Below are 13,028 nucleotides of genomic sequence, written 5' to 3'. Positions count from 1 at the left end.
AAATTGAACCCAGAGGCATTCTACCTCCCAGCTATGCTCCCAGCCCTATTTTAATTTTTTATTTGGAAACAGGTTCTCACTAAGTAGTGGAGCGCCTCTCTAAGGATCACCGACTAAAAACCTGTGATCCTACTGTCTCAGTCGGCCAAGTATTGGTATTACAAGCATGCACCACCATGCCTGGCTGTCTCATAAATCCATTTTTTAACTGAGAAATAAGAACTTTATGAATATCTCTAGTATTTCTAAAATACTTTGACATTTCTTTTATCTGCTTTTATATAATCTTATCTTTCTTCATTGATGTTGAAAAATTCCAGCATTGTTCGTTTCTATTTTTTAGTAGATGCCTCTCTACATTTTGGGCATTTCATCTTTGATTTTTTAATTTTTATAAAAAGGTATCTTTTACAAAGCTACTCTGACCTTATTCCTAATATATTTAAATTATGTGTTTCTACTTTCATGGCCATTATGCAATATCATATCTCATGTATTCAATTATTCTGACCTTTTTCCAACAAACCATCTTAAATTTTCCGGAACATCTGTATCAACTTTCTTGTTAAGTAGTGCTGACCTAAATAATAGCCTGCTAATTAGGTTTGGATATGGGTATGGGTGTTTTAACTAGTTTTCTAAGCAAACAAAACAAAACCTTCTAGAAAATTCATCTAATTCCTTTCACTTGCTGAAACTCTGAACCATATCAGAAAATTACATATGTGAGATAATTAAAAGCAATCTTCCTCCATCATCTTACCCTTTGTTTCTTGAAATCATTTCCCATCATCCTGGATAAAAACAGGGAAGTTCCTATTCTTGAATTCATACACTCAAGAACAGGGCTTTAAAACCCAAGATCCAGATTCCCGAGCTGCCTATAATTCAATTCTTTAGAATATATTAGGCACCTGGAGAAGAGTTCTGGACTTTAGGAAATTTAGATTAAAGGTCCCAATTGGACATCCCAGCTGGATGTTATGGCACATACGTGTACTCCTAGTACTTGGGAGACTGAGACAGGAGGATCACAGGCTCACAGACAGCCTCAGCAAGTAGCAAGACCTTCAGGAGCGTAGCAAGACTCTGTTTCAAAAAAAAAAACTTAAAAGGGGGGTGTAACTCAGGTACAATGCCCCTGGGTTCAATCCTCAGTACCAAAACAAAATAAAAAAAAATAGATTAGAGGTCCCATAAGTTATGATGCAAACAGGCTAATTTGTATAAATACACAAGACAAGCTAGTATCCCTATAGGGCCTTCTACTGCTTACAGTCCTGCTTATCATTCCTGAGGTCACACTTCTCCACTAGTTACTGAAAAACAAAAATTGGGCCTCCTGCTCTTTAGCATCACCTAAACCCCAGAACCACAGCTCTTTTAACTCACATTTTATGGGGAGAGGAAAAAGACAGTTCTTGGAACACGTACTCTGCTGAAGTGTGGCAGGGCTGGATGGGTTCCAAGTGGGTGCTCTTGGGAAACAGCCTGTGAGAAGATGCATTTGTTGCCACAGGAGCAAGATGATGTGAGGCTGACCGCCATCTTCCTATTTGAGGATCTGGCATCCCTGGCAGGAAGGAGGTGGAAGATATTTTTTGCTGAAGAAATAAAAAAGAGCATGATTTCATTCCTGCTCCACCTGTGGGATCCCAATCCCAAGATTGGAGCTGTAAGTGTCCTTCTGAATATGCCAGTACCTCTCCCTCTCCCTAGGGCTGAGAAACACCAGGAGATCTGGTCTAGCTGGACCTGGAGCCCTATGCAAAGGCACTCCTTAGAACCATAGCTGAAAACTACTCATCCAGTTCTAAGCCCATTCTCATCATCTCTGCCCAAGTCTGCTCTTCCACTTTTCAAATTGGGGGAAATGCTAAGTATGAACATAAAGCCCCTGAAGCCATGCTGACTCCCTTTGCTCCTTTCCCAAAACTTCTCAGCATTTCTTCCCTTCTGGAAGGGCATCCCAGCCTCATAGACTATTACACCGAAAGTAAAATCTTGTTTTTTAGGCTTGCCGTGATGTCTTGATCATCTGTATCCCTTTCCTGGGCCTTCAGGATCTCTACGGGATATTTGACCATCTCCTTGAACAGGATCTACCAAGGGCCAGGGATTTCTATAGACAATTCTGTGTGAAAATGGTGAGTGGAGCAGAGATGCCTGCCTCTAAAATAGCAGGACAAGCCTAGTATGGTGGCACAAACCCATAATCCCAGTACTTGGGAGGTTGAAATGGGAGAGTCACGGGTTTACAGCCAACCTCGGCAATTTAGTGAAATCCTGTTTCAAAATAAAATAAGGCTGGGGGTATAGCTCAGAGATAGACTCCCTTGGATTCAAACCCTAGTACAAGAAAAAAAGGAAGGAAGTGAGGGAGGGAAGGAGGGAAGGAAGAAAGAGGGAAAGAAGGAGGAAGGAAGAGAAGGAAGAGAAGGAAGGAAGGAAGGAAGGAAGGAAGGAAGGAAGGAAGGAAGGAAGGAAGGAAGAAGGAAAGAGTGAGTCTAGATGAATCCCACAAGGGTAAACACATAGCAAGGAATCTCTGGCCAAGACTGTCTTGGAAAGACCATATTGACTCTTGTTATCTCCCACATTGCCCTCTGCTCTTTTCTCAAGTCCAGTCTAGGATCTTTTCTCCTAGGTTCTGGAAATTCACATCTGTTGATTAAGTCCTTAAGCCCTGGCACTTTGATCACTAAGTTTAGAATAAAGTAGCCACAAGGCAACTTTCAGTCCATCACTTACTGATGGCTGTGTGTATATTCTCTGGCCTTTCAAGTTCCCTTCTGAGGACTTCTAAGCTACTGAGTAAAGCATCACTTTCGAGTTGCCCTGTTGGTAATTCACATCTCTTCTAGGCAAAGAAAAACCAAGAGATTCTGTGGATCCTACACACACACTCCTTTACCTTCTTCACCAGCAGCTGGGAGATGATCAGGAGTGCAGCTGTCAAACTCACAGGTGCGTGCACATCCACAGCCCCTCCTCAGAGGATCTGTCCTCCTCTTCATCTGCATCTTGCTTTGACTAAAAGCTACCCCAGTGTAGACGCCAGTGGGATTAGTATGACAATAAAAATAAAAGACCAGGAAGAAATTCATTTTATGTCTTGCCATATCTTCCCTCAAAGGAGCTTGTTTTCTCTCACAAACAAAATCTTATACCCTCTTAACCTCTCCTTCGTCATAAACACTCAACTCAGCTGCCATCAGACTCTTCCCTTCTGAACCTCACCCCCATGTTCCTTCTGGTTCCAAGTCATTGTTCTTTCCTTTCCCACAGGCCTCTGCTCCAAGCTGCAGTGCGGCCTCTGCATAAATACTTTCCTTCCCTTTACCCCTGGGTGTGAACCACACACAACATTCTAAGCGCAGTTCAAGCTGAGAGCTTGGGCAGCAACATGGTACAAGAGGGAAGCATGCTGGTTTTGATGGGGACCCAGCAGACTCTGTGGTCACCTCTTTATCAGATTTACAAAACAGAGAAGAAAATAAGTCAACCTCTGATGACCTCTCTATTATGACATTCTAATTTCATTTTGAAAAGTGTTGGGACTAATTAAGCACATGTTGAACAGACCCACTTGTTTGGTCACTTTAAAGCCAATTAAAAGCTAAGGATTCCTCAGTGGATCATACATATCATTGCCCCAACAACACCACATGTTTACTGAATACAGGCACTGTATCTTATGTTTGAAACCTGACAATACTTATCTCTCCCCTAGAAGGCCATTGTATGAGCTTTTCTGGATACTCTTTGAATAATTTACCACTTCCAGACCTGGTGCTCAACACTCAGTATAGGTGCACCTTACCGCATCGGTCCTTGGCATTTCAGGGGGAGCCATGTAATTTGTTCATTCACTAACCAGACTGCTTCCCTTCTGACCAAGTGCCAAGTCTGACATGATCTCTTGCTGCCTTCAAATGAAACCAGTAATGCTTTCTTCTGTTGCCTTTAGATGCCATCATTCTCAATTTGACCAGCCAATATGTGGAGTTACTAGACAAAGAACAATTGACCATACGTGAGTGCCAAGCCTAGTTTCTGCCCAATATATTATTATATTCAGAGAAAAAGGAACTATTAATGCTTCACATTCTATATAAGCCCAGAAATAGGGAATCTTTTTCAATTATTTTCTCTGAGGCTCTCTAGACACTGGAAATTCTTTGGGGTATAAAGCACCCTCCAGGTCCAGCTTCACAGACGTTCCCAACAGATGATTTTCTAATTATCTTGACCTACTGGTTTTTTTACTCTTAATTTTTTCTCTTCTTTTCTTTTATCCTTTGTGCACACATGCTACCACTGAGCTACACCCTTGGGTTCCTCTTCCCATCTTTCAGCATTATAAGTTTTTCAACTTGCAGCTCCAAATTCTACCTTTGAATGTGGAGCACAAGGACTTGAATTGCACGCTGGCCTGAGCCTCAGGGGAAGCCTTGTGGTGCTCCATAAGTTGGACTTTGCCTTGGGCCACTCTCCCTGCTGGGCTCTGACTGTCCTTGCTTACTTTTGCTAATCTTTCCATTTCAGGGCTCCAGGCACTTCGGCAAGACCCCTGTATCAGTGTCCAGAGAGCAGCCGAAGCTGCCTTGCAGACCCTCCTGAGAAGGTGTAAAGAAACAAGCATCCCTCTGTAAACCATCCAGAAATAAACTGCTAGGCTTTTTTCTAAAACTGACTCCTGGCTTTACCCCATTAATTCATGAACTTGCAGCATTTTGAAGAAGGCGATTTGTAGAATGGAAATCTTGAAATGTGGTATAGTCCCTGCTCTCCAGAATCTTTCTGGTGGCTTTCATTTGGAAAGCAAATCCAATAAATTCACTTCAAGGATAACGTGTGACTTGAGCGGGGATGGCTGCGTGGCTTTGTTCGGGCTAGCCCTTTATCTTGCTTGAGAAATTTAAATCCTAGCAGGCATCAAAAAGTGACAGAACTTGACAAAGTTGTGCCACCTGTAAGAAGAGGAACCCTGTTATTTTACACACATAGCCCTCTCCTTTCATATCTTTGTCAGCTTTGAATTACTACCCACACTCTTCTCCTTATAAAATATATTTGTATGATAAACTTTAACCTGTTTTCTCTCAGGTTATAATTTATGCATCAAGAGTATGTCAGTACTTTTCTACAAAAGACCCTTTTTGACATTATACCAAATCTCGTGGTTTCCTTTTCATTTCTAACCTAGAACAATATTGTGTGTATGTGTGTGTTAACATTCTTTAAGCATCTGTATCATAATTCTTTACTCTTTTTCATAATGCATAAGTAGAAGGCTATGTCCATGAATTAGTTACATAAAGTTTCTAACACATAATTTATACTCATTTAACCCCACCATCATAATTTATTAGTACCATTACTAATATATCCTCTATAATGTCTCTGAAAATTACTACTATATTCTAATTTCTTCATACCCAAACATTTTGGAGAAACACCTCTTGGTCCTACACAACCCAGAAACCAAAAGAGTCTTTTGGGTCAGAGATTCTGGACCAAGAGTCCTTTTATTCATTCATTTAACAAACATTTATTGAGTATCTACAACTTCATAAGGCATTGTTATAGCCACAGAGACTATAACAATGAGAACAAGTAGAAAAATTAAACCCTCATGAAGCTTATAGTCTATGAAATCTGTGTGATCTAAAGGATTGAACTAATCTCCAATCTGGTGTCCAGTGATTCTTGCCTCCCTCCTGGTGTTCATGTCCTCTCCTGCAATGAATAGGATTGATCTTTGCAAACAGTGCAATAGTAAATCACTCAAAGAGGATCTGTCCTGAAGAATCCTAGCAGACCTATAGAAAGGTCCATGTGGTAAGGAACTGATGGCTCCTATGAACAACCAAGACAAGATGCAAGGCATAAAAGCTGCAAGGCATAATAGCCTCCTCCCAGTGGTTAGGTTTCAACATATTCAGACAGATCCATGAGTCCCAGTGAAAGTCCTCAGCTGACCAATCCCCAGCTAGCACCTGAACTGCAATATGGGATTATAACATGAAACACACAATGCCCAGCTAAATATAAATTTCAGAAAAATATTGAAAAGATTTTTTGTAAAAGTGTGTCCTAATTATATACCATATTAAAAGATTATTATCAATTTAAGTTTAAACAAGCCTCTTGTCTTTTCACATGATAAATATGAAACTCTAGTGCTAGCTAAGGAGAGTTCCACACTAGAATCTCTAAGATAAGCTACTTCCAAATTCCTGAACCACAAAACCATAGGAGGTAATAAATCTTTGGTATGTAAAGCCACTAAGTTTTGAGATAATTTACCACATACCAGTAGGTAACTATTACACAATGGACCTATGAACTGTGTGAAATTTTCCGTGTATAGTTTTATAGGTGCATTTTCTAAGTAATGTCCTTTATTAAATTATTAATAGAATCAGAAGCAATTTCCAAGCATAGCTTATATGAAAAGAGCAAGAAAAAGAAGAGATGGGATATGAGCTAAAATGACCTCTTTTGGAAGGTTAAGCCAAGTGACTTTTTTTTTATCAGTGCATTGTAGTCATACATCTTAATGGGATACAAATGGTGGAGACATATATGCACACATCACCCAATCACCCCTTACCCAATTCCCACCCCATTCCCTCCTCCTCTCTCCTTCTCATGTTTGGCTTAGTGATTGACTTTGATAAATTTGTTAAAGTACATCATGTACATTACGGAATTTCCTTCTTCCTTCCTCCCATCCCCTCAGATCAGCTTATTTGCTTATCTATAGTATCTCTTTCTTCATCTAGAGTTCTTCCTATGGCCCATTTCTCTCTAGCTTTTTCATATTAGGGAGAGCATCTGATTTCTTATTTTTTATGACTGACTAATCTCATTTAGCATAATGTCCTCCAGTTTCATCTATTTCTCTGTAAATGATGTAACCATGTTTTTCTTTATGGTTGAATAAAATTCCATTGTGGAGATGGCGACCGAGTAAAGCGGCATTTACAAATCCCGCTAAAAATCGATCTTTATTACTACAAAATCAGTGCTTTTCATAGCCAGAAAACACCACCAGCAGAGAAATAAAAACTGCAAGTACAAGAGACAGGGAGAAGGAAGGTGAGAAGAATGGCCAGATGCCAGAGAGGAAACCAGCCCACATTCCAGCAGCGGCGGAGCCTCGCCGCCAACGCCATCTTCCCTCGCAGCGCCGGGCTCCAGAGAGGAGGGGGACTCAGAACGGAGCTCAGAACTGGAGAGGAGATATGCCAGCCTCACGGCCTGGATGCAGCAGCAGCGCCTTACTGCCGCTGGCAGCAGAGAATTTACCGGATGGCTCCAGACCAGTGCACTCAACCAGCCACCAGACTCCAGAGAGGAGGGGTGGACAGCGAGCTGAGGTGAGCAGCTGCAGAACAGCCGGGTATAATTCAGCATTTTTCTGGGCACGAGGAGTGTCTAAAGCTCCCAGGGGCCAGGCTCAGCACGCTCTCCAGGGACTCAGAGTGGAGCTCAAAACCAGAAAAGAAATACACCAGCCTCAGGACCGACGGTATGGCGGCAGCGCCATATTGCCTTCGGTGACAGCAACGAGTTCACCGAGTCCGCGACAGTGCACTCAATAACCGTTGGCATTGGCTACTGTTTATTGTCATTTTGTGAAGCAGAGAAAATTTTGTTCTGAGTTCCTGACTTCTGACCCCTACTACTCCACCATCACCCAACCCTCACCACTCGAAAAAATACTGTTTACCTTTTAACTCTTCTAAATTCATACTACTAAGACTGGACTATACACAATACCCACAATGGAAAGACAACAGAAGAACAGGCCTGAGAACATTGAAAATATGAGAACCAGGAATAGTGGAGAAACGACAGAAGTCACAAATACTGACCTACAAGAAATGCAAGAAGGGGAGTTCCGAATCTTGATTTACAATATGATGAAAGGATTTAAAACAAGTCTAGAGGAGATGAAAGATGAGTTGGAAACACTAAGAATCAGAAAGAATAAGTGAAATGAAGACAGCAATAGAAAATTCTGGAAGATTAGATAAAATGGAAAACAGAATATCAATGTTAGAAGACAGTACATCCAAAACCGAAAACACGGTCGGGTCGGCAATATACAGAAATCTTTACAGCAACAAAACCTAAACATTCAGCAAATATGGGATAATATGAAGTGCCCTAACTTATGGATAATAGGCATTGAAGAAGGGATAGAGGTACAGACCAAGGGCATCTGTAATCTCTTCAAAGAAATAATTTCAGAGAATTTTCCAAACATGGAAAGAGACTTGGATCTTTATGTCCAGGAGGCATACAGAACACCATTGAGACAGGACCAAAGAAGGACCTCCCCACGCCACATAATAGCCAAAATGACCAACATAGAGGCCAAGGAAAGAATCTTAAAAGCAGTGAGAACAAAAGGACAGGTGACATATAGATGCAAAACAATAATCACCCCAGACTATACAACCCAGGTCAGGAATGCTAGGAGAGACTGGTACAACATGATTCAGACCCTGGAAGAAAATAACTTCCAACCAAAACTACTCTATCCAGCAAAACTACTATTCAAAATCAATGGGGAAACAAATGTTTTTTCAGGATAAACAGAATCTTTTAAAAATTCATGAATTCAAAGCCTACACTAGAGAAAATTCTTAAAGAAATAAACAATAAAGAAGAAAAAAGAAGCAGACTTCAGAAACAGAGAAGAGAGGAAGTTCATAAGTGGCCATTTAAGTAAAGAAGAAAGACAAAACCACCCAAGAGTAGACAGAACACAAAATGGCAGAAAACAAAAATCATATTACAATAATATCTCTTAACATCAAAGGACTTAACTCACCAATCAAAAGACATAGACTGGCAATGTGAATTAGGAAACACAATCCAAATATATGCTGTCTGCAAGAAACCCATCTTATAGCCAAAGACATTCACAGACTGAAAGTGAAAGGATGGAAAAAGATATACCATGCTATTGGAGATGAAAAAGAGCAGGGATAGCAACCCTGATATCCAACAAGACAGACTTTAAACTAAAACACATCAGAAGAGACAAATCAGGGCACTTCCTTTTATTAAAAGGAACAATACACCAAGAAGATATAATTATAGTAAATATTTATAACCCAAACGGTGCAACCACATTTATAAAACAAACCCTTTGGGACATCAGATCCCAAATAGACCCAAATACAATAATTCTGAGAGACTTTAATATGCCCCTCACACCACTGGATCGATCTTCAAGGCAAAAGATGAGTAAAGACTCCTTAGAGCTAAATAAAACCATAAACCAAATGGACCTAATAGACATTTACAGAATATTTCAGCCAGTAACTACAGAATACACATTCTTCTCAGCAGCCCATGGAACCTTCTCCAAAATAGACCACATCCTGGGTCACAAAGAAAGCGCCTGCAAATTCAAAAGATGTAATAAAATTCCTTGCATCTTTTGAGACCATAATGGAATAAAAGTAGAAATCAACAACAGGAAACTCAAAAGAAATTACTCAAATACATGGAGATTGAATGATACGCTATTAAATGATGAATGGGTAAGAGGAGAAATTAGGCAAGAAATAAAGAAATTTATGGAAACAAATGAAAACAGACACAACCTACCAAAATCTATGGGACACTATGAAGGCAGTATTAAGAGGAAAGTTTATTGCATTGAGTGCCCACATAAGAAGGACAGAGAATCACCAAGTAAAGAACCTAATGACACAACTCAAGGACCTAGAAAGACTGCAACAGTCTATTCCCAAAGCCAGCAGAAGGCAAGAAATTATTAAAATTAGAGCAGAAATAAATGAAATAGAAAAAAAAACAATTCAAAGAATCAATAAAACAAAAAGCTGGTTCTTTGAAAAGATTAATAGAATTGATAAACCCCTGGCCAACCTAACCAAAAGAAAAAGAGAATCAATTCAAATTATCAAAATTAGAAATGAAAAAGGATATATCACCACAGTGAAGAAATTCAAAAGATTATCAGAAACTACTTTAAAAATTTATACACCAATAGACTAGAAAACATGGAAGAAATTGATGGATTTCTAACCACAATTAACCTACCTAAACTCAACCAGGAGGACATAGCAAGCCTAAACCAACCAATAGCAATGAAAGAAATAGAAATGGCAATAAAAATTCTTCCACCGAAAAACGCCCAGGCCGAGATGGGTTTCCAGCTGAATTCTACAAAACCTTCAGTGAACAACTAATACCAATACTTCAGAACTTGTTCCAGGAAATTGAAAGTGATGGAACTCTCCCAAATTCCTTCCATGAGACCAGTATCACATTAATCCCCAAAACAAAGATACCTCAAGAAAGGAAAACCACAGAACAATATCCTTAATAAACATAGATGCAAAAATTCTAAACAAAATACTAGCCATATGCATTCAAAACTATATCAAGAGAATAATATATCATGACCAAGTCGTTTTCATACCAGAAAAACAAGGCTGGTTCAACATACACAAATCAATACATGTTATCCACCACATAAATAGAACCAAGAAAAAAACCACATCATCATAGCAAGAGATGCTGAAAATGCATTTGACAAAATCCAACACCCATTTATGTTAAAACACTGCAAAAAATTGGGATATAAGGGATGTACTTCAACATCATTAAGGCAATATACTGTAAACCCAAAGCCACTATTATATTGAATGGGGAAAAACTGCAAGAATTTCCGCTACAGTCAGGAACAAGACAAGGATGCCCACTATCACCACTCCTTTTCAATATAGTTCTTGAGACCCTTGCCGCAGCAATAAGACAAGAGAAGGAAATCAAAGGAATCCACATAGGATGAGAGGAATTAAAATTATCCTTATTTGCAGATGACATGTTCCTTTATCTAGAAGACCCAAAGAACTCAACCAAAAGACTTCTGGAGCTGATTGACAAATTCAGCAAAGTCGCAGGATACAAAATCAACCTAAAGAAATCAGTGGCTTTTCTTTATGCCAACAATGAATCCACAATGAAAGAAACAAAGAAAAAAATTCCATTCACTATAACCTCAAAACCAATAAAACACCTAACCCAAGATGTAAAAGACCTCTACAACAAAAACTATAAAACATTAAAGAAAGAAATTGAAGAAGACCTTGGAAGATGGAAAGACCTCCCGTGCTCATGGATAGGCAGAATATATATCATCAAAATGGACATTCTGCCAAAAGTTATCTGTAGATTCAATGCAATTCCCATTAAAATACCAGTGACATTCTTCACAGACCTAGAAAAATCAATCATGAACTTTATATGGAGAAAGAAAAGACCCAGAATAGCCAAAGCAATTCTCAGTAATAAGAAACATGCAGGAGACATCACAATCCCAGACTTCAAATTATACTATAGAGACAGCAGCGCCATACTGCCGGCGGCAGCGGCGAATTCACCGGACGGCTACAGCAATCACAGGCGAGCCACTGCGGAACAGCCAGGCGGAATCATTCGGCGCAGGAAGCATCTAAAGATCCCAGTGGCTGAGCTCAGCACACGCTGCAGGGACTCAGAGTGGAACTCAAAACCAGAGAAGAAAAAATACGCCAGCCTCACAGCCGAGGGCGTGGCAGCGGCGCCATATTGCCACCGACGGCAGCAGCAGAGAATTCACCAAGTCCAGTACAGCTACATCTGCGTACTCAAGAACAGTGAGTCAAACTGCGGGCCACAGAGGAGAAATCTCAGTACTGTACTCCCTGGGACTTGACCCAGTGGGGGAGTGGCGGTGGCACAGATATCACAACATAGGACAACGTGCAACCTGGCACCCCCCATAGTTTAAAGCAGTCTCTATCGACTCCCTGGGTCGGAGACTCTGTGATACAACACAGTAAAGGAGTAGTGGGGTCTGATATACTACAGACTCGAGATCCAGAGCACCATAAGTGAAGTCATAGTGACCCAAGGGAAGAACCCAGAGAAGGCACAAACTTCCAAAATCATGGGAAAGAGGAATAACACTGGAGCAATGAATGCCCACAACCCCACAACATCAGAACCCGATAAAACAGAAAATCAGAGATTTCTAGAAGATCAAATCAGGAAAATAACTGTAGAAATAATAGAGGTGCTTCGAAAAGTACTCAGAGAGAGCCAAAAAGAGATAAAAGATGCAATTAATGAAGTAAAGGCCTCAATTCAAAGCACAAACAACCGATTAGACCACATGGAGAACAGAATCTCGCTCTTAGAAGATGATCATTCCAAAAATGAACGCATAGTTTCTAATCTAGGAAAAATATCCGACAGCAGGAATCTGACATTGAAGAAATATGGGCCCATTTTAAGAGAGCTAACCTAAGAATAATTGGAATAGAGGAGGGAAAAGAAAGTGAAACCAAAGGGATCAACAATCTCTTCAAGGAAGTAATAGCAGAAAATTTTCCAAACATAGAGCAAGAGGTTGATACACAGGTCCAGGAAACTTATAGAACTCCCTTTAGACAGGATCGGAGAAGAGGATCCCCACGCCACATAATTGTCAAAATGACCAATGTGGAAGCCAAGCAGAGAATCTTAAAGGCAACAAAAACAAAGGGCCAAGTGACATTCAGAGGCAAACCAATTAGAATCACTCCAGACTTCCCAAACCAAGTCATGAGAGCCAGAAGGGCTTGGAGTAACATATTCCAAACTCTGAAAAAAAACAACTTCCAGCCAAAAATTTTCTACCCAGCAAAACTTTCTACCAAATTAGATGGAGAAATAAGAAGCTTCCATGACAAACAGAAACTGAAGGAATTTATGTCTTCAAAACCAGCGCTAGAGAAAATACTCAAAGAGATTAACTACAAAGAAGAAATAGGTAACACACACCAGAACCAGAGAAACAAGATTTTCCATCCAACAGACAACTAAGATTGGTTATCTGTGGAGATTCATTATTTATGTTAGTCTTTTACCTATCTCTAAAGGGTATTGTTTGCCTTTATTGTTGTTAATTTTTAGGATTTCTAGTTGGAATATTAATATGCCTTCAGATA

General features: G+C 40.0%; 1 protein-coding gene across 1 annotated transcript in view; it reads left to right on the top strand.

The window, feature by feature from the left end:
• The window catches only part of MROH2B (maestro heat like repeat family member 2B), a gene marked incomplete at both ends in the record, with an annotated part of 82,650 nt that extends 77,995 nt beyond the window's left edge, over positions 1-4,655 (top strand). Inside the window, 5 exons of the mRNA XM_080701756.1 lie at positions 1,520-1,675; positions 2,016-2,147; positions 2,865-2,967; positions 3,971-4,036; positions 4,549-4,655. Coding sequence (XP_080557882.1) covers positions 1,520-1,675; positions 2,016-2,147; positions 2,865-2,967; positions 3,971-4,036; positions 4,549-4,655 — 564 coding nt within the window. The remainder of the gene's footprint in view (positions 1-1,519; positions 1,676-2,015; positions 2,148-2,864; positions 2,968-3,970; positions 4,037-4,548) is intronic.
• Between the last annotated feature and the right edge of the window lie 8,373 nt (positions 4,656-13,028).

The sequence above is a fragment of the Muscardinus avellanarius genome (genome assembly GCF_963383645.1).
Source record: "Muscardinus avellanarius genome assembly, chromosome: 1".
Taxonomy (NCBI): domain Eukaryota; kingdom Metazoa; phylum Chordata; class Mammalia; order Rodentia; family Gliridae; genus Muscardinus; species Muscardinus avellanarius.
The sequence above is the reverse complement of the archived record's forward strand: the minus strand, read 5'-3'. Positions and strand labels throughout refer to the sequence as shown.